Below are 21,968 nucleotides of genomic sequence, written 5' to 3'. Positions count from 1 at the left end.
CAACTCAATATTTGGACTTGTTGTCATTTCTTTTAACATCTGGAAGTTGTGCAATATTGGGAGAACAATTAGGACCCTCATATCGAAGGTTGATCTACCGTATTGATTTGTAGGCACGCTTGGGACACTTAGTACCCTTAGATGGCATGAAGTTGATCTTAAAAAATATATATATAACCCTAACCTTTTCCTCAATGGAAGGAGGCACCACTTGCTTTTGGGAAGAGCAGCTTCTTCTCCTTTGTCATTGCTACATAGTGAGAAATGAACATGGAGAAATTTCCCTTCTTGCATGTATATAAACACATGACCTAGTAAGAATCCTGTATATACTTAAGAAGTTGTGGGGTGAAAGGGATGGATAACCTCTGACCTACTATGGTATCAACATGCCAAAGGATATTAAGCCCTAGGAAATTATAGATGAAAAGGGCTAATATTTATTTATTTTTCCTTGTTAAAAAACTTGTGGAAATTGCCCACATGATTTTGGACCATGCTTTAGTTTTGTCTTTGGGCTGATATATATTTTTCCTTATTCTTTTCCCTATATTCTTGGGAAGATGTCACAAAAGGAAGACAACCCTTGACTTGAACATCACAAATCCTTTAAGGATCCATGGTAAAAATGATTATTTTTCTCCTCTCCTCTCGTAGAGATGGAAGTTAAGGGGGATAAAATATTGTTGGTAACTTGTCCTTATTTGCTCGGGCTTGGCTTATACATTGTCTTCAACCTTGGCTTATACATTCTCTTCAACTCTCTCTCTCTCTCTCTCTCTCTCTCTCTGGCTTGGAGCTTGAAGGTGTTAAAAAAAAAGCAATAAGAATATTTATGGGGACAAGTGCTTGTTTTTTGTGGCAATGTTGCTAATTCACAATCTTGGTGGTGTTTAACCGATTTCTTTTAACATGGATGCTTCAATTGACAAATATCTTCAAATGGCATAGCGTTTGCACTCTATTTATTACATGTACCTACTTTATTTTATAATTATTTTATTACATGTACCTACTTTATTTTATAATTATTTTATTCAATATATCAAAGCGTACCAATATATAAGTTTATAGATTTCAAATTACATTAATAAGTTTTTTAGTATATCTAAAATTATTTTAATTTACACATTATTAAAGAAAATGGTTGCCTAAAATTAAGTGAATGTTAACAGTGTCTTTGTTCTAACATGTATACATGTATAGTTTTTGTTTACCTTCTAGAATATGTATAGTTATATATTAATGTGTGTGTGTATGTCTATAAATATAAATATAAATATATATATATGCAACTATAATGCTTATAATTCCTTCTCTCCTATGGCCCTCCCTAACATGTATAAATTTTGTTTACCTCTTTTAGAATATGTACACGTACATGCGCGCGTGCACACACAAATGTATGTAACTATAATGCTCATAATGCCTTCTCTCCTATTGCTCTCCCTAAACCAAAAAGAAAAGTACAAATTCACCAAAACCCCACCATAAGTATGTATGTGTGTATGTGTGTGTGTGTGTGTGAGAGAGAGAGAGAGAGAGAGAGAGAGAGAGAGAGAGTCCTTATTCTTCATCTTTGCATTTTACTCAAAATTTATGTTACGAGAGGTGTTACGAGAGGTGCTATCTTATGCAAATGTTGTCCTCTTTACATCACAAATTGCATCTTCTTACATGATATCAAAGCTTGTGTGCTCTAACAGAAGAATAGAGAAATGGCTTTAATGAAACTCTACCACCACCCCATTCTGATTTGAAAAGCTAAGATGGCAATCACTAGTGAGTGTGTGTGTGTGTGTGTGTGAGAGAGAGAGAGAGAGAGAGAGAGAGAGAGAGAGAGAGAGAGAGAGAGAGAGAGAATCATGCAAAACTTCTTCTACCCACTCTAAAAATTGGAGAGAGAGAAAATAAGAGAACACTTCTTCTATCCTCTTTAAAAGCACTCTAAATGGGAGAGCAAAGGTCAAATCCAAAAACACCACAAACATTAAAGGCATGCATGACATGGCTTTAGCAAATCCTCCACTTGTTAGCCCACTACTATGCTCTATCACGTTCATCCCATTTTTGGAGTCCTACGTCAAATTTACCATTGGATTCTTTTTTTTGGGGATATAATTATAATTATATTTATAAGCCGTGAAAGGCATACGACTTTTTACAATTGTCACTCCCATCCTATCACCATTCACTATTAAGTAAGCTACAAATTTGATCCCACCTCTCCTTCTCCCAAACAATAGATGAGTGCTCCCACCATGCCAACCCACAAGCAAGGACTCAATAGTGCATTCTTTGGATTCTTTTTTCTTCTCTAAGCTCATTCTTTTAATAGTGACATATTTAACACATGGTCGCGAGGGTAGGTTAGGCCTGTTACACATACCCCACCGCCCATGTATGGGCGAGGGATTGGGCGGGGGAGATTGGGCCTGCCCATGAATTAGCCCCACCACATCAGCATGGGCAGGCAGGGGTATGGCGATGTATAATGGGCCTTATGGTCCGGCCTCGTTACACATCATCGAGGGGCCGCCCACGGTGTGGCAGCCCTCTAGAGCCAAACTTTAGAAAGCTTGAGCGCGAATCGATGCAACTGGTCCATGAACGGTAGCAAATGGCACAACTCAGGCTGATCGGTTCGTTTTGACAAACTGTCCTCCTCCTCCGCTGTACTTTCATTCACTTCCGCAGTTAACTTCCTCACAAGTCTTTCTTCTTGTTGTTGCTGTTGTATGCTGTAGACATCGGAGCCAACCTCACAGGTATGCCAGTTTATGAGCTCCAAAGCAAGGAAACTCCAGTAGCTAACGGAGCTGTTGGCATTTGTTTTGCTCTTTGCAGATGGCATGTTTAAAGGGATCTACAATGGCAAGCGCTACCATGCCGGAGACTTGCGTTCAGTGCTGGAGAGGGCTTGGAATGCCGGTGTCGATCGCATCATTGTAAGCACTTAGGTTGAAGGCTGCAGTTGTGGCCAAGGTTAGGGTTAAGTTTTTGGACCGGTTATGGTTATGGTCCTGGTTAGAGTTAGGTTTTCGGACACTGTTTTACTTGCAGGTCACTGGGGGTTCGCTTGAAGAGTCAAGGGAGGCCTTGGCTCTTGCTGAGACAGATGGTATGTGGTTTTTGGTTTTCATTTATTGCTTTGCCTCATAAAGTAGTACACAGCAACCTTGTAGCTTGGTTTGACACGATGAAGAATTTGCTGTAATGCAGGCCGCCTTTTTTGTACAGTAGGAGTTCATCCAACTCGATGCTCGGTTAGTCTGCTCTCTCTATTTTGCACTGATATCTAGTGTAATATCCGAATAAGCCTCATCTGTAAGGATCTGTGGAGTTGTCCCATATGTTGTAATCCATGTATGCTTTATTTGATTATCCTTTCATTTAGGAATTTGAAGCAAGTGGAAATTCAGACAAGCATCTGGAGGATCTCCTAGCACTTGCGAAGGAAGGACTTGCTAGAGGGAAGGTAAGCATTTTCCAAGGTGGAGAAGGCTTTATAACTTGTTGTGGTTAAAAATTTTGACTTTTTGTATGCATTGCTATGAGTATGTAAGAGATTTGTGGAGACAAAAGTTTGATTTTAGAAGTGAAAATGCAATTTACCGGGTTTTAGTGTGAAGCCACATAGTTTATTGGGCCTCACGACTCAAAAGGCAAGGAAGGTTGCATCAAGGAGGAGCTGTTGTCGGGGTTGACTTCTTCCTTTTAATGAGTATAAAGCACTTGCTTTGATGATAGGTATGGCATGCATGAAGCAGAAGTATGTATTTCGAGTTCCCAAGAGGACATGGATGAAGAAGAGCTTGCATTGCGACTAGCAAATTTTAAATCATTGCCAGAGTGGTGCACGTGGCTTTCAATTAGCTGGATGTGTTTATCAACTGTGCCTTTGCTGTGCCTTTGAGCTTGGAGCTGTTTCATGCTAGAGAAGGATACAGCCAAGAACCTCTTGAAACTGTGCCCTAGTAAAAATTATAGGGTGGGTGGAGTCTATGAGGTAAGTATAACCAGTAGATGGTACATCAAACTAGTGCAAGTTGTGGCTAGTAGCCAAAGGGCTCTTGGGATCTTGTGGACAAACCTCTAAAACACAAGGTGAAGTATGATGCAGGTAGTATGCCAAACTAGTACAAATTGTGGTTAGTAGACACGGCCGTTAGGAGTTCATGAAACCTTCACCCTAGCAGCTCTGAGGACCACAACATGCATAGTGTTGGCATTGGTAGTGCCCTTTGTATGAGATGGATATGAAGCCTACATTCCTCAACAAGAGCTTCAAGGACGAGGTAAGTGGAACTGTTATTGGCTTTAGTTCAAGTTGATAAAGTTGTGCAATGCGGAAGCAAAACATAGGAGAGGGAGAGCAAAGGAGGGAGAGAGACATTGGACAATGAACATCATGTTATGTAGCAAGAGGCTTTTACAATGGCAATATCAGCCAGCAAATGGTGTAGAACATGTGCTTTTCAATAGGTTAGATGATTAAGAAGTGAATATGGGAGGTCCCCTTTTATAGTGATGCTGGGAATTTGGCCGATTGCCCCTAGGAGTTGGCCGACAGCCCACGACCTACTAAAAAAGAGATAAATAGATAAAACCTCATAAATAGGCAATACCCCAAATGCATTTAGATGCACAATTTCGAACATCGCCTCTGCAGCTCATAGTGTGCAAGAGTTTGAAGAAGATAATCTGATGAAGATGCAACCATGGACACTCCAGTGTATTGCGTAGTACCGGATACACCTTGGAAAGAGCACCTGCCAACCTGACTCCTCGAAACAAAATGCCACCAATGACCACGAATAGCAAGGAACTCTGCTTGGCTCTGAATTCCCACACAAGTGTGCACTGAACTCCAAGTATGAAATGATGAGCTGCTGGACACACTGTGCCCATTAATCCCCAACAATGGACTGCGAACACATCATGTTCCAAAAAACCTCGAACAATGAACTTAGAACTCATCCAGTCCATAATCTTTGTTACACCAAGCAATAGATGTGGAACGCATCCAGTCCATAGCTCCAAAATGAACTTGTCTCGTCAGAAATTTTACATGCTTGGAACTCGGACTCACGGTTCCCATGCACCAGAAATGGAGCTACTAACAGCCCCCTCTCTTGCCCAACAAGCCTCCTTTGGCTAGAAGAAGCACATGGGGGAGAACTATCTCTATAACTATAGAAGTTGACCATCCAGGTCCTTCCTAGCTTGTGCAGCCTTGGGGATATTAGAAATATCAGAGTCATCCTCCTGTATATGGTCATTGCTCGTCTTGGAAAACTTGGTCTTGGCCTGGGCTGTACCTTTGGTCTTGCAATCCTTGGCCAAATGAACCTGCTTTCTAGAAGAGTAGCAGTGACATTGTCCTTTTTGTTGCACTATAGCAAGTGCCTGATCCTGTCCACTAGGAGGGAGCCTTACCTGCTCTTGAGAAACAAGGATAGATGCCTCCTCCAAGAGGGAACCCATATGATATATCCACAGCAATAGCACACCTCTGCAAGCAAGCCTTTGTGCCACTGATGATCTGAACACTCCACAGCCAAACTCCAACACTTCTCCAACGGAATGAGGTACAAGGAACGGCCAACAAGCAACCCCCTCTCAAAACTGAGAGAGAAAGGGGCTAGACAGTAGCAAACAGTCCACCAAAACTTACCGAAAAACACCCACAAAAAAGGAGATAGATCCATCGAAGAAGAGGGAGGTTGAAGATCCTTCTATTAGTTGACAAAAAGAACCAGCCACGAAGGGCTAAATACAACCACGAATGGCTAGTCACATGCACTTTGCATTGTAGTGCATGGTGGTAAGATGGCTCATCAACAGTGCTTCATTGTACAGCAGTAGGTTTCTTTAGAATATGAAGATGTCGCATGTCGTGGCCCCATTGTAATCCTCTGTACTACAGGATATGTCAGGCACGAGCTACGTAGGTCATTCCTCAGCCTTGTCAGTCAGTTAGTTAAGTCCCTTAACCCGCTTGGAGAGAATCATTCATGCATGTACAGTCAGTAGAAGCCTTAGGTTTTGCATTAGTTCATGGTCTGCATTTGCATAACATTCATCCCATATGCATATAGACCATTCCAAAAGCCTTAGAATAATATTATTCAGCACTATTCCACATTTTTACCATATTTTTTAGTATTATTTTAGCATTTTATCACATCATTTCAGCATTTAACACATGGGCAAGTCGTGTAGCATTAATTGCTACAGTTGGCTAGCTCTTTAGCCAGCCGACCAGCACCCCATGTTCATATAAATAGCATCCATAGCATCTTTCCATTCCATATCATCATTGAAGCATAAGCAATTCAGCCCTCAACCTTGGGAGCATCGTCGCTTGGAGCAATATAGGCATTCATCATCAACAAAGTGCATCATTAGCATTCAGCCAAGGAGAAAGTGCTTTAGTCCCTTGCGTTTTCAACCTTCAGCAGTTTTCAGCATACATTCTCTTCATCGTTTGCTCCAGCCATCAAGGTGAAGGTAAACTCAGCATGTTCATTCATTCATATTGCATAATCACAGCCTAGGACAGTACCAAAACAGCCTAGCCCATCTCTCAGCCACAGTTTGCAGCCTTCCTACAACCCCTTGGAAGAGTGCATTGGCAGAGTGCATTGGCATTGAGATTGGACATCATTGGTGCTTCTACAGTCATGTACAGTTCAATCGACTCTTGGTCTTCCGAATGTCTTGTGTTTGGCTTATCTACAGTCGCAAGTCAGTCATACAGTTATTCTCTTCAAGGAAATAAAGCAAATATTCCTAGCAATAGGAGGGGGCCCTTTAGTGGGTAATTTGGGACCCTGTAAGGTGTACGGATCTCTATCACTCTCTCTCTCATCTCTTAAAGTGTGAAGTGATAAAGTGGATTGCTAAAGACTCGCGAAACTCAGGATACAGAAGGCGGTGTGAGACTTTGTCTGACAAGATTCTACATCTACGCATAATTCCGCTGCATGTTACATACAACCCCGCCTCCATGTACGGGGTGGGGATCAAAGGATCAAAGGTGGAGAAAGATGCACTTCTCCTCGGGCTGGCCACTCTATGAGGAGAACGCTATCTCATATAGGGGGAGGGAGGGGGGAAGGGGGAATAACCATATAGGTGGTCTGTAATGCCAAGTGGGATCACCACCTCTATCTGTGAGAAAAGGGCTAGGCCTCCAGAGCCTCAAGAAAGCTACCTGCCGCTTTTGCATGTGGTCACAGGTGCCTTGCAACTTCTCCCACTGACTGTAGAGGGTATGAATGATGTCGAGCCAAATGCTCCTAATGGACTCCGTAGGCGGAGTGTGGATACCCTTGATGGCTTTGCTGCAGCGAGCTCTCTATATGTGCTAGGTTGCAATGCTACTACAAATCTTCCATCTCTGGCACGAGCTTGGAGTTTACTGAGTAGTAGATGGGGTTGGGATTGGTACTGTTGAAATGCGAAGGTGAGAGACTTGGAGGGCTAGACCCCCCACCTTCCTTCTCATAAGCCATGACAACGTCAGCCTCTATGGCCCAAGCAATAGTGTCCCATGAAATGATACAGGTCGAGGTCCTGTCCATCGTGAAGAGGCGGAGAATCCGTTGTGAAACTTGTTGAGCCTTCGAGAAATCCCAAAGACAATGTCGCAGAGACTTGTGAGGGTGGTCGCATCTCGGACAAGTTGCTAGTCGACTGCCTATGGCCAACCATGTGCTAACCGCTAAGCTCTTGTGTGCCATCAGCCAAAGAAAGAGGGTGATCTTTCGAGGCTAGAAACTGTCCTTGACCCTCTTCCAAAAATATGAGAGAAAACATTGTGAAAGGCCCTGTGATTGCCAATGTATTGTTGTGGCCGGAGTGCCCTCAATCTCGGGAATCTGAATCTTGCGGCCTAGCCATGCGGTGTATGCGAAGAAAGGGGTATCGAGAGTCTTCTCCCGATCAACAGGGATCACTCCAAGTCCACTCCCTTGGGTCCCACTGGAGGTACGTGGGGCTGGCTCTCCCAAATTCCTTGGCCACCTTGGCCGGCAGGGGGTCTATGTCCACTCATGTGCATGAAATCTAATCACCCTCACCCTCTGTAAGGTGCAACCAGTGAAATCATCCAAAGGGGGCTTTGATCTCTCTAATCTGCCGTGGGGATCAATAGAAAAAGTGAGCAAACGACAACCCTCATCCGTGCCATGGACTGCTAAGAGAATATCATGCCTAGCAAACACGCCTAGCCATTGTGGGGGGATCGCCGATCGGGTTTGGGATAGGGGCCAGCCACTCCTGGGAAATCGTAGAGTCGATTGTCTCTACCTGAGATCCTAGCCAGGTCTCTCTCTTGAGCCGCCAGGGAAAGCTGTTTGTGCACTTTGTGCAAGCCAATCTCCAAGGGACCTACCAAGTCCTATGCTCAACGCTTCCCATGATACATGAGGTTGGGTGCTTCCCATGATACATGAGGTCGTGCCCCTGACATATGGCCACTGGGTAAATGGATCAGGGGGTTCCAGATCAGGGACTGCCAAGGACGCTCCTCTGAGGCTACCGGATCTAACTGCCTAAGGGCCTGCCTGAGGTGGTCCCAAGCTGGGAGTAGGCTAGCTGCAAATCTGTCCTCAAAAGTTGGGCTAAATCTGCGGGCGTGCATCTTTGTGAAGATCCATCTGGTGCTCTACGGCCAGGCCCTTCCAAGCTCAGAGTACAAAAGATCTCAATCGCCTCTGCGAATCTCAGGAGATTACCCATATCTCAAGATAGGTACGTTGCTATCATCTGCAAACTCAGAGTCTAGCAGCTTGAGTATGCATGGGGAGACGCAATTCGTGGAGCCTCGTCACCTAAGCTGAGAGAAAGCTGCTCATGGCCTCGGCGACAAATAGGAAAAGGAAAGGTGCTAGTGGACAGTGCTGTTGGACCAAGCGAGAGAGGGGGAATTTGTCACCTCGGGCTTCCTGGATGAGAACCTGACTGTGAGAGGCTAAGTAAAGTCCCGAAACACCATGGATCCACTCCACTGGGAACCCAATCTGGTACATTGTGCCCTCCAGAAAGCTCTAGTCAACTCTATCATAAGCTTTCTCAAAGTCTAGGAGAAGCACAATGACATCCTGCTGCTTCATCCTGGCCGAAGCTGCACAATGAGGTCCTGCTGCTTCATCCTGACCGAAGCTTTCGCCTCCTAGAAAGTGAAGATGTCCAGAATGCTCCAATCCTGAACAAAACCTCTTTGAGTGTCATGGATCAAGTCAGGGAGGAAAGGCTGAACTCTCCGGTTGATGGCCTTGGCCAAAATCTTGTAGGTGGTCCCAAGGCGGGTGATGGGTCTCCACTGCCGGATCTCCAATGTGTCACCACCCTCCTTAATTAGGAATCAAGTGAATCAAACCCTCTGAAAGCCTCTCTGGCATGGCACCTGTGATCATAATCTCTGCTCGAAGCAGCGTTACCACGAAACGCTTCAAGTCCGAAACGTTTCGCCCCGAAACGTGGAGTTTCTACCCGAAACATTTCACTCCGTGTGATAGGCACCAACTGAATTGCCGGATTGAAATGCCGATATATATATAAAGTCGAGAGATAGATGCTAGGTCTACTATTTGTTAGTATAAAAATCTCAAAATTACTCACATTATACATTACCACAAGTGATAACACAAGTGTAAAAGACATCTCTACTATTAATATTTAAACTTCAAATCTCAAAGTTTCGAAAATTTAAACGTTTCACTTTGAAGATTTCAGTGGGTGTTTCATTGAAACGTTTAAACGTTTCATGCGTTTCAGAGGTTTCACATTTCAGGTTGCCTGAAATGCGTTTCACGGTGACCATGGCTCGAAGGCTGCATTCCATGACATCCCAGTGGCGAAGAAAGGAGGAGACGGGAAGCCCATCCGCCCCTGAGCATTCGCCCCTAGGGAGAGTTGTCGATGACTCCGCTAGTTCCTCTGTTGTGAAGGGACTCGGGAGTCAATAAGAAGTTCTAGAGAGCGGGGGGAACCACCTCTCTGATGGCGGCTAGACCCTCTTGCACGCGTCCATCACCCATGGGGATAACGGAGCACCCGTGAGGAGGGATCGGAAAAAACCAATGGCGATTGCTCTCACATGGGGGGGTCAAAAACTGTCACCGAAATCAGGGGCCCGAAACAATAGACCAACACTTCAAATACCGGATAGAGCATGAAAACACAGTGGAAGAACCATAAACAATATAATAACACTGCACTGAGCCGGAATGGTCGGCCCCCCATAGGAACTTCTTTATTCAGATAGAAGCTTTTACAATAAACCAAGGTGCGGGTGCAAACAGCACCGGATTTTCCACACAGCATACATGAGGCTTTCAGACAGTTCTCTCCTCAGAATCAAGACAAAACAGTCCCAAAACTTTCCAAAAACTGTCTCAAAACAGTCCATAAATCAGCCCCAAATCTTCCCATTAGAAGGCCAGGATTGTGAGCGTGAAGAACACGAGATGACAACCACACGTGTTGCTGCTGTATGGCTGTACGACTGCCAAACAGTACACACACACACACACACACACACTCTATTCACAGCTGAATCACTGCTGCTGAGTACGGCCAGCACACAGAAGATAGCAGAGAGAGCTGCGCTGTACGGCCAGCTCTGTATGACCAGCAAACAGCAGATGTACGGTCAGTGGTGAGAGAAGATAATGGGCAGCAGTGGACGACCAGCAGTTGCAAGTGTCAGATACTGAAAACAGCCCTCTTTTTGCCTCTTTAATCGAGGCGACCAGCCCTATATTTGAATTGCTTTTTCCCTTTTTGCTAAAAATAGCTGGGCTGGCCTAAAATAACCACTTTATGCTTTTCACAGGCTTGTAGCCCAAGTTTCATGTAGGCGCCTCTTTCTGTGCACCTTCCCATGCCCCAAATATTAAATATGTCTAGCCTTCATTAAAGATATGTGAACACATTGACTTATAAGCATTATAAGTCACTTCGATAAATAAAATCCCATGCTGCTTATGTACTCTAGCTGTCTTTCAGGCCAAACTTTGCTAGTAAATGTTCCAGCTTTCTTTTGTGGAAAATCTCCGTTCACACCTTGGCTCTGCTCAGGGTGTGAAACACTGGCCAAGACTGGTGAAGGGACCAAATGGTGACATTCCCTCCGTCTTATAATGTAGTTGTCCGCAACTGTATAAGCTTGATACCACTGAAATATCCTTCAAGGATACTGTCAATCAGTAGTATTTCATAATTCTGGCATTAAACTCATAAATCTAGATCCATGATTCGAAGTCAAATACAGGCACAAGAGCCAACCGTATCAAGAAAGAAACTTTATCCATATCTTAAGTCAACAATTCTGATAGTAACCAAACATAGGCACAAAAGCCAATTGTGTCCTAAATATTCATAAATCCATAAGCCGAGTCAATAACTCTGATAGTAACGAGACACAGGCACAAGAGCCAACTATGTCCTAAATATTCATAAATCCATAAGTAGCTTTAAGTACTTGCAAAAAAGAAAAGAAGCATAATGCATAGCCACAAATCATCTTGCCATGCCATTGGCTTGCATAAGAGCACCACGACTATGATCCATACACATGCCCGAGCCAAACATGGTTGACATGTCCATATGGTTCACTAGGGCAATGACCCTTCCATGAAACCATACATGCTAGCCAGGGTTTCCCCTTCAATGAGACCTCACTCACCAAGGCTTCCACCCTTCCATGAGTTACGAAATCACTCACCAGGGTTACCACCCTTCCATGAGTGAATCCATCCACAGTTGGCGTAGACACAGTCCCCTGCCAACGAGATGTTAGATCACATGACCCGTGGCGTAGACATAAGTCCCATGCCATCAAGGTGTCATGTACACTCTACCACATGCGCTTTGTGTCGGTACTCAAAACATACACGTTGGAGGAGAGGTGGACTCAAGTTCACTCTACCATGTGCACTCTGTGGTGGTATTCTGATCACAGACCTGGAAGGAGAGGTGGGCTCAAGTGTGTAACATAAGATAAGAATTAGTCACAAGCATAGAGATCCTGGTGCTCCATAAACATTTCGGATGCCAATAGTTTTTAGGCATTTCGGTTGCCAATAGTTTTACAGGTATTTCGGCCACCAATAGAAATCCATAGAAAAATCCTCGATCCATTAGATAGCCATGAGTTCCATAAGTCCACTACATCCCAAATAAAGGGAGCCAAAAACATACTCCATCCAACCAAAAGGAGCCAAAGAGCTGTATATAAAGCCCAAGAATCACTGAGCCAAAGATAACCATATAGATTCGTTGAACCATCATATATGTATAAATCCTCGAGCAAAGATATGCCAAAAACTTAGTCCATATTTCTTGGTCATGTCCGTATGAAAAACCATGTAAACTAGGCTCTTCAACCATTAACAATGTTTACCTGAAACAGTTCAAGGCAAACAACACACAATTCTCCTTGTACGGGCATACAAGGGTTAAGTCTCCAAAAACACCTCAATAAATTGGCAAAAAGCACCAACTTTGCAAAACTCAAAGTATACTTAGCTTTTCTTTGCCAAGTTCGTCATGAATCCAAAAGAGATATCTCCTCAGCCTACACATAAGATATTTTGAGACATAGCTCCATATAGTTTGCTCATAAACTTGATTTATGATCCACAATAATCCATATGGAAGGAGTGGTGAACATGGGCACATAAAACCAACTCCATACTTCGAGGATAAAATCTGTGAATCCTTAAATCCTTAGACCACGCTGTCTACTGCTCATGCTCTTGACACATGACTGCTTCCATAAGCTCAATAGGAAAACTGTTGGTTGGTGTAATTTCCCACTTTTTATCTTTTTTCTCTCATTGTTGGAAGAAAGCCTCTTGCTTCCGAGAAAGCCTATGCTCTGATACCAATGTCGCTGAAATTGGGGACCCGGAAAAATAGACCAACACTTCAAATACCAGACAGAGCATGAAAACACAGCAGAAGAACCATAAACAATATAATAACACCGCATTAGGCCGGAACGGCCGGCTCCCCCTAGGAACTTCTTTATTCAGATAGACGCTTTTACAATAAACCAAGGTGCGGGTGCAAATAACATCGGATTTTCCACAAAGCATACACAAGACTTTCAAAGAGTTCTCTTCTTAGAATCAAGACAAAACAGTCTGAAAACTGTCTCAAAACAGTCCATAAATCAGCCCCAAATCTGCCCATAACAAGGCCAGGACTGTGAGAGCGAAGAACACCACCACACCTGTGGCTGCTGTATGGCTGTACGGATGCCAAACAGTAGCTGAACAGCCAGCTGAATCACTGCTGCTGAGTACTGCCAGTGCACGGAAGAGATCAGTGTACGGCCAGCTCTCTACAACGAGCAAACAACAGATGTACGGCCAGCACTGAGAGAAGATAATGGGCAGCAATAGACGACCAACAGTTGCAAGCACCAGATGCTGAAAACAACCCTCTTTGTGCCTCTTTAATAGAGTCGACCAGCCTTATATTTGAAGTGCTTTTTTCCTTTTTGCTAAAAACAGCTGTTTTGGCCCAAAATAACCACTTTATGCTTTTCCCAAGCTTGTAGCCCAAGTTTCATGTAGGCGCCTCTTTTTGTCCACCTTCCCATGCCCCAAATATTAAATATGTCTAGCCTTCATTAAAGATATGTGAACACATTGACTTATAAGCATTATAAGTCACTTCAATAAATAAAATCCCATGTTGCTCATGTACTGTAGCCGTCTTTCAGGCCAAACTTTGCTAATAAATGCTCCAGCTTTCTTCGGTGGGAAATCTTTGTTCACACCTTGGCTCTGCTCAGTGTGTGAAACATTGGTCAAGATTGGTGAAGGGACCAAACGGTGACGAAAACAATAGCTCCATCTTGGCCATGCAACCTGGGAATACCATCTCTTCGCCTATGGGGGCCTACAATCTCAAAGAAGTCCCCCGTGACTCTATCCTTGGCGTGGATCGAGAAGGAAGCTCTGGCATGGTACCTGTAATCCACCCTCCTCTCCTTGATGGACCTGATCTCCATATGCACAGTAGCAAGTTGACTCTCAATCCGCAGGCTATCGGGGGAACTCTCTTGAAGACGCTGTAGAGAAGCAAGACCCCTCCTCAGGCTCCTCTCTTGGTCACGAAATCCCTCCAATCTGCTCTATGCTGCCTCCTGCAAAAATCTGTTGATCTCACCAAGGCGGCCCACATCCAAGGTGCACGCGGTAGAACCTGAGATGAACTACAATCCCACCCATATCTGTTGTATCATGTTGCAAATCTTGGGGTTCTGTATGAGGCTGTCTGGAATGCTAGTGCTCGCATGCCTGTCCTGCCTCTAGGGTTCCTATAAGGACAGAATAACTTGAGCATGATCACAGAAAGTAGTGCTCGCCAAGATGCCAATCATGTCCCTGTGATCGCGAGCCCACTCATCCACATAAAATCTATTTGGTGTATTTATGCCATCTATTTATTAGGTTGGTTGCCTATGTAAGTGAGTTATTGAGTGGAGTTTTCTAAATCATGTGATAGTCGTGAGCGCATCTAAGCTCCCCCCCTTGCCTGCATATCTCTTGCGTCCCCGTCCCCCCCCCCCCCCTTCGAGCCCCCGCCCCGCCCCGCCTTGCCCGCCTCCCCTTCCCCTTCGCACCTCCGTTCCTCTCGCCCTCGTCTTCCCTTTCCTTCGCCCTCCTGGCTTGCCCCGCCTCCTGTTTGAGCCCCCGCTCCCCCCCCCCCCCCTTTCCGTCCTTCTCTCCAATTTTCAGCTTTTCTCCCTTCCCGTGTAGGTTGAGCTCTCAGTCTTGTTGGGTTTTTTCGCTCTTTTCAGCAAGTTTTGGCCTATTCTGGTCTTCGCCCTCAGGAGGACCCCATGGCAGCTGCTCCGTCATCCCCGACCAAGGCCGCCGTTGCTTGCATTTCCTTTTTTGAAGCGGATCTTCATATTCTCGCCATGACTATTGCCTCACTTGAGACCTCCACCTTGGTTTGCAAAATTGTTGGTAGCTGCGCTGCGCACGGACAGCTTAAAGATCTTTTACAGGTGAGCTTGCAAAGAGCATCGATATTCACCCTTTGGGGCGCGGATACTACCAAGTGGAGTTTGACTCACCAACAACGTTAGACTGAGTCATGCAGTTGAGTCCCCTAGCATTGCGTACGCCTGCTTTGCACGGTGGTAGCATGGCTTTGATCTTGCGTCTGACCCTTTGGCTGGCATGTAGGGCTTTCCATTGACAGTTTGTTTCCTAGGCCTCAGGAAGGGGTACCTTCCTCTTCTCCCGGTGATTGGTGGTGCCATCGAGAGAGTGATTGAGTCCCCCCCCCCCCAACTGTTGTCTCAACCCTCGCACGAGTATCTGGGATTCCATCCCTCCGCATCTGTGTAGCCTTGCCGGATTGTGTGCTGCATTATATCTATTCCTAGCCTCTGGGGTGACCCCATATAGCAACGCATGGAGTATTCAGGCCTTCCAGGTCAATGCTTCATTTGCAAGCAGATGGGTCACTTAGCCAGAGCTTGCTCTCGGCGGGAGTCTAGGAGACCACCTCCGGTGGTTCCTCCCCCCGTTTCTCGTTCATATCCTGACCAAGGGGCAGGGAAAGAGGCAGGTCCTCAGGCAGTGGAGCATCAGGCCTCGACTACAGACTATCCAGCTGCTGGTGAGTGGTGGATGCTTGGCCTGCGCTCGGGCCGCCATTCGAGCATCGCTGCGGCCGCCGCACGCGCCAAGCTAGCAGAGCTCAGGAGGATTTGGCTTTGTCAGAGAAACTTTTTGAGCATTTATCTCATCACTTTCCCGTTGGTGATGCGCCCTCTCTAGTCATGGAGCTAGCCCCCCTGGCCCCACCAGTATGGTGGCTGATCCCTCATTGAGATTCCCCCCTGGCCCTCAGTGCTCTGTGAGGCTTGCTGACCTCTCTGAGTCCCCGGTGGGCCCCTCCTTGTAGCCTTCCTCTCCAATGTATCTCTCATAGCAGCACCCCTCTCCGGCCTCTCCGCCCCTTCGCCCTTCCTCGCCGCCTCCCCCACCTCCTCCCCCCCCTCCTCCTCCATCCTTGATACCGACTTTGCCCGACAACAGTTCACTCTGCCCTGTCCTCATCATACGAGCCCCCCCCCCCCCCCCCCCTCCGCCTCTCGAGAGCACTCCTGTCAGGACTGTTTTGGGTGTTTCCACCTTTTCATGAAGGCAGCCCATGGCTGCAGATTTAGGGGTACCTTTTTGTACCATATGAATATACTGAATTTCCAGCTCTCTCTCTCTCTCTCTCTCTCTCTCTCTCTCACTCTCCCTTCTGTCTGCATTTTTGCATCAGCATGTTCTAAGTGGTGTTTAGGGCTGAAAGAATACTCTCAGAGCTTCCGCGTGTTACATTGGTATCAGAGCATCAGGCTCAGCAAGGCTTAACAGTGATTCAGTCCCATATGAAGGTGTACAGGTCCAAGCTACAGGAAAGGGCACAGGTACGAAGCCCAAGGCAAGGAACACAAGATCGGGAAGAGCTCCTTGGAGGTTTGTTGGTGGTGTTCCACAAAGCCCAGAGGGGATGGCAGTCGTGTGAGCCAGACAGGTTTTCGGGCAACGGTCCCAAGGGAGGATGATCCTCCAAGGGGTGGAGTGAGAGTGCCAGACTCATTTCTCAGGAATAAAGACCAAGACGGTGTTCAGAGTCAGAGTGGCAGGAATGGATTGGGGACTGGATGGAACAGATGCATAGATCTTATTCAGAGTCAGAGTGGTTTTGGAGACCGGGCCGGGTTTTCAGTGAAAAGGGTTGCTAGAGACGGATGGATGACAGAGGGACTCGGAACAAAATGGGATGATGACAGTCATCCAAGAACAGGTTGGAATCCCGTCATCAAGTTTAGCAGAGGGGGATGTCATGTGCAAGTTTTGCCCATGGACATATCCTAAAGCTAGTCCAGAAGGGGCAGCCAGAAAAAGATGACTAGAACCAGGGAATTGGAGCATGTGCTGCTGTTTGGGGCAGGGAATTGATTGATTGGAGGACATGGAGTGCTGTCGGCCAACATATGCAGGGATGATATCCAGTCGGCTGAAGCAAATAAAATAGTGTCCAGAAAGCTGGCCGACCAGCAGTCAGCCAGATCTGATTGTCATATTCAGCCTATAAATAGGCATAGTTGCTCATTGTGTAGTTCATTCACTCCCTTATGGAGTGGGTCCAGCATTAGGACTATTTTGGGTGTTTCCACCTTTTCATGAAGGCAGCCCATGGCTGCCGATTTAGGGGTACCTTTTTGTACCATATGAATATACTGAATTTCCAGCTCTCTCTCTCTCTCTCTCTCTCTCTCTCTCTACTCTCCCTTTTGTCTGCATTTTTGCATCAGCATGTTCTAAGTGGAGTTTAGGGCTGAAAGAAGACTCTCAGAGCTTTCGCGTGTTACACCAGTTGAGGCTTTTCAGCGGATTCCGAGGGGCACCCCAGTTCGTTATCTTGGTTGCCAGGTTGGCATTGATGTCTCTCCCGAGAGCAGTAGCTCGCCCCGCTTCTTCCGAGTATTTGGAAGAAGCTTTTATATTGGAGTTCGGCGAGACTCTCCCTAGCAGGCAGAGTGGTGGTGGTGGTGCACCAAGTACTTCTTGCCACCATGTGGTACATCAGTTTGCATTGGGCCTTTTCTCGGGCATGTATTGGCCAAGTACAACGATTGATCTGGAACTGGAGGCCAGCTAGGGTCAAGGTGGCATGGAGAGTGATCATTCAGCCATGCCGTAGAGGGGGGCTAGGCCTCATTGACCCTGCTATTTAGAGCCGTGCCCTGTTGGGCAAGCTGATTGTTAGAGGACTTATTCCCGGTGGTGAGCCTTGGAAGGATTTCCTTTTGTCCCGCACTCTTAAGTCTTGGGGGCCCTTGGCCGTAGAGTACTAGATGGATCTTCATAGAGATGCGAGCCTATGGTTTTAGTCCAGCTATTGAGGACAGATTTGCTACTAGCTTACTATGAGCTTGGGATCATCTCAGGCCGGTCCTCAAACAAATTGCTCCAGTTGCCTTAGAGGAGCGGCTTCGGCACCCTTTGGTATGGAACCCCTTGATTTGTCTACCCAGTGTTCACATGTTGGGGGCCTGACCGCATGTATCATAGGGAGCCTTAGGCATGGGACCAGCTAGGTCTCTTGGAGATTGGATTGCACACAGGTAGTTACCCTTGGAGGTGGAGGAGAGAGGTTTGATAGGGGTCCGGGGTAGAGATAGGCTCAGCATCGACATCAACTCAGCTATCCGTGAGGAGTGGCTGACTCCTGTCCTTGACCCGACCCCCCAAGTATGGCTAGGCGTGTTTACCAGACACGATATTCTCGTGACAGTTCACGGAGTAGATGAGGGCAGTGGTCTGCTCACTTTTTCTATTGGATCCCATGGCAGAGTAGAGAGATCCAAGCTCCCCTTAGAGGATTTCAATGGCTGCACCTTGCAGAGGGTGAGGGTGATTGGCTGCACCTTGCAGAGGGTGAGGGTGATTGGTTTTTGGGCATGAGAGTGGCACATAGACCCAGCATCGGCCAAGGAGTGCCGACCTCTCACGCGCCTACAATGGGACTCGGGAGAGTGGACCTGGCATGACCCGGTGGATCAAGAGGAGACTCTGGATTCTCCCTTCTTTGCATACACAGCGCAGCTAGGCCGTAGGATCCAGATGCCAGAGATAGATGACACACCAGCAGCAGCAGCACATTGGCAATCAGAGGGCCTCTCACAGCGCTTCCTTGTAGATTTTTGGAAGAGGCTTTGGGACAGCTTTCAGCTTGGAAAGATCACCCTCTTTCTTTGGTTGCTGGCACACAGGAGTTTGGCGGTCGGTACTTGGCTGGCAATTGGTGGTCGGCCAGCTTGAGGAGTCTCAGCGACATTGTCTTTGGGATTGCTCAAAGGCTCAATAGATTTGGCAGCGGATTCTGCGCATCTTCACGATGGACAAGGCATCGATCTGGATCATTACATGGGGCATTGTTGCTTGGGCCACAGAGGTTGGAGTGGTTAGGACTTACGAGGAGAATGGGGGAGGGCTAGCCCTTCAGGTCTCTCACCATCCTATCGCAACGATTCCAGTCACAGCCCCACCTCCAAGTGACTGGCGATGACTAAGCTCATGCTAGAGATGGGAGATTTGCAGTAGCATAGCAGCTTGGCACATTTGGAGAGCTAGATGCAGCGAGGCCATCGAGGGTACCCACACTCCGTCGGCTAAGTCCATCAGGAGCATTTGGCTCGATATCATTCACACCCTTTGAGGTTTGTGGGGGAAGCTACGAGGATGTTCTAACCGCATGTGGAAGTGGCGGAAGCCTTCTTGAGGCTTTGGAGGCCTGGCCCATTTCTCACAGATAGAAGAGGCGACCCCACTTGGCATTACATACCACCTGTGTGGTTGTTCTCCTCACAGAGCGGCCTGCCGAAGAGAAGCGTCTCTTCCCCTTTTGATCATTAGACTCCCGCCCTTAAATGAGGCGAGTTTGTATTTAGCCCTTTGTGGTTGTATCTAGGCCTTTGTGGCTGTTTTTCATTAACTAATAGAAGGATCTTTTTCTCAGGAATTAAAAAAGTGAGTTATTGAGTGAGTTTTGAGAGTGAGCTTCTCATACTTGGACTCTAGGTCCTACTGAGACTACTCTATGCTTACATTGGAGGGGTGTGTCTAGGTGGTGTGGGACCCTAGGTCTTTGCACGTGAGCCAAGTCTCTACATGCTTCTAACCTCTAGCTTAGGGATGAGACTGAATGGCTCTATGGTTGGGCGTGAGCTAGATGGCAGTGTCCTTATGTTCCTAAGATTTGGCTAACCACGGTCTGCAGGTGGTTTATAGGATTTATTTCATTTATCTTACTTGATGTAAGTCTTTGTTTTTTTTTTTGAAAACAAAATATTAGTTTTCTGCTTGGTGCCATTGATGGCATCTTTGCCATACATCAATTCAAGTTTTTTTCCCAATTTCCAAAGAATCATAGCGCACATCTTCTAACAAGGCGACATATGCTCTTGCAGGTAGTTGCAATAGGTGAGTGTGGACTGGACTACGATCGCCTTCAATTCTGTTCGGCAGTCGTTCAACAAAGGTTTTTTCTTTGAAAACCCAAAGCATGAATTTCCATGGCTGAGAGTATTCTTGCTTTGAGCTTAGGACAGGTCTAGAGCAGTGCCATAACCAGCTTGGGTGTAGTTGACTTTAGGATTACCATACATAGCTACATTATGGGGATGGCCTAGCGTAAGGTTACCCATGTTTCTATAAGTAAACCTAGAGCTGTTTGCGGCTTTCTACGGGTGGATTGTCATAGGAGGACGATCAAATGGAGGGATGTTTCATAAAGGTTGATGGTGGCCACAGCTTGAAGGGAATTACTAGTTGCTTGTTGCTAGCCTTCAGGCTAGGGGGTGCTACAGATGGGACTTCGGCTAAAATGCATCTCTAGAGGTTCATGGCTGGTTATTGGTGATTTTGTAGGTTGGCTCATATGGCAGATTTGCATCTATTAGTTACTTCCTACTAGAGAGACCACTAATAAAGAAAATGCCAGGATACTCGGGGGTTAAATTAGGTACGTCTTTGGGACTAGAGAGACTAATAAGAAAGCAAATGCCAGGATACATGGGTGTTAATTAGTTACTTTTTTCAGCTTGTGACTAGAGAGACCATTAATAAAGAAAATGCCACGATACTGGGGGGGGGGGGGGGGGGGGGGGGGGGTTCATTTATCACATGCATTGAGGATATCTATGGGGCAGATTAAACCTTGTGCATGTACATGGCCATAGATGGGTCACCATTTGACATGTGTGCCTGGCATGCTAGGTGTTCTGTTGACATGTACTATGGATGGATCCTGGGGAGCCCATTGACACGGCAAGACGTATCCAGGTGTCATTAGAGTAGATGGGGCTTCTTTTCTTGATCAGCTCAAATTGAAAGCATAAGTGCTTATGAATTTGATTTTGATTTGTATGTCTGGTTTTGAATGCCTGGTTAAAAAGCATGTGATGTCCAAACGATGGGGATGCCTTGATGGACAAGTGTGTTGCATCACTTGTTTGCCTAATGGGCCGTTTGATGGGTTTTGCAGGTGGTAAGTATTTAGTTTAAAACCTTAAGTCCACCCTCTCAAGTGGACAAAACTTAAAAGCCCTAAAATTTAGGCTTTGGCCATAGGAAACCATCTTACGACTTAGGGGGCCAACTTAGGGGGACACATGGCAGTGCTTTCCACACCAGATCACCCCATGGTGCCACCACTTCATATTCTCTCTCCTCTCTCTAGAAAAAAGAAAAAAATCGTATTTCTTTTTTTCTTGCTTAAGAAAACTGATTTTGAGAGTTTTTGCTCATATCTTATGAAGGAAAACGTTATTTGAAGTACGGGAAAACCGTAGAGCTATAGCTTGCTCTTCTCTACATGCTACTACAATCAATTATCTTCATTCTACTCTTGATGGGGAGCAATTTTTATATCTCCATAATTGTTGAAAAAGTGTTTTACAGCTCGTTACTTGTTGTTTCAGTTGCTGTCCGACATCTTTTTGACTATGTGTGTTGCCCACATAGAGAGAAACACTATCATGTGCTATTGTCCAAGGATTAGGGTTTGCAAACCCTAATTTCAAATGTGCAAATTCTGCAACAACTCTTAATAATCTTGCTATGGGAATATATTTTAAGCTCTCTTAAAAATATTATTCTATCCTCTTAGATAATTCGGAGACGCTTGGATTATCTTTGTGTCATGCCAAATTATGTTAATATCATGGGTGATACCGTTATAAATATTAATACATTTGGTGGATATTGACGTATGCTTGGGGTCTCCAATGTTTGCTTCAGTTGGTTCGTATGTAGGGGTGATTCGTGGGTTACATACGTATGGCAAACATGTGTGTGATGATGGTTTGTATGCTTATGGAATATTTATTTCACCAATTTATTGTTGGTTATTTTATAGGTGAA

General features: G+C 45.8%; 1 protein-coding gene across 2 annotated transcripts in view; it reads left to right on the top strand.

The window, feature by feature from the left end:
- Positions 1-2,514: 2,514 nt before the first annotated feature.
- LOC147641862 (TatD related DNase) overlaps positions 2,515-21,968 on the top strand; it is a 35,079-nt gene continuing 15,625 nt past the window's right edge. Inside the window, exons 1-8 of one of the 2 annotated variants that reach the window (XM_086800441.1) lie at positions 2,515-2,642; positions 2,748-2,768; positions 2,848-2,948; positions 3,064-3,121; positions 3,223-3,266; positions 3,398-3,478; positions 20,015-20,085; positions 20,823-20,888. In XM_086800441.1, the coding sequence (XP_086656567.1) occupies positions 2,621-2,642; positions 2,748-2,768; positions 2,848-2,948; positions 3,064-3,121; positions 3,223-3,266; positions 3,398-3,478; positions 20,015-20,085; positions 20,823-20,888 (464 nt within the window). In that variant the 5' untranslated portion in view covers positions 2,515-2,620. The remainder of the gene's footprint in view (positions 2,643-2,747; positions 2,769-2,847; positions 2,949-3,063; positions 3,122-3,222; positions 3,267-3,397; positions 3,479-20,014; positions 20,086-20,822; positions 20,889-21,968) is intronic. The other variant, XM_086800449.1, reaches the window with a different exon arrangement.

The sequence above is a fragment of the Cibotium barometz genome, chromosome 1 (genome assembly GCF_041138505.1).
Source record: "Cibotium barometz isolate CiBa-2024 chromosome 1, ASM4113850v1, whole genome shotgun sequence".
Taxonomy (NCBI): Eukaryota; Viridiplantae; Streptophyta; class Polypodiopsida; order Cyatheales; family Cibotiaceae; genus Cibotium; species Cibotium barometz.
This window is presented reverse-complemented; position numbering and strand designations above follow the sequence as displayed.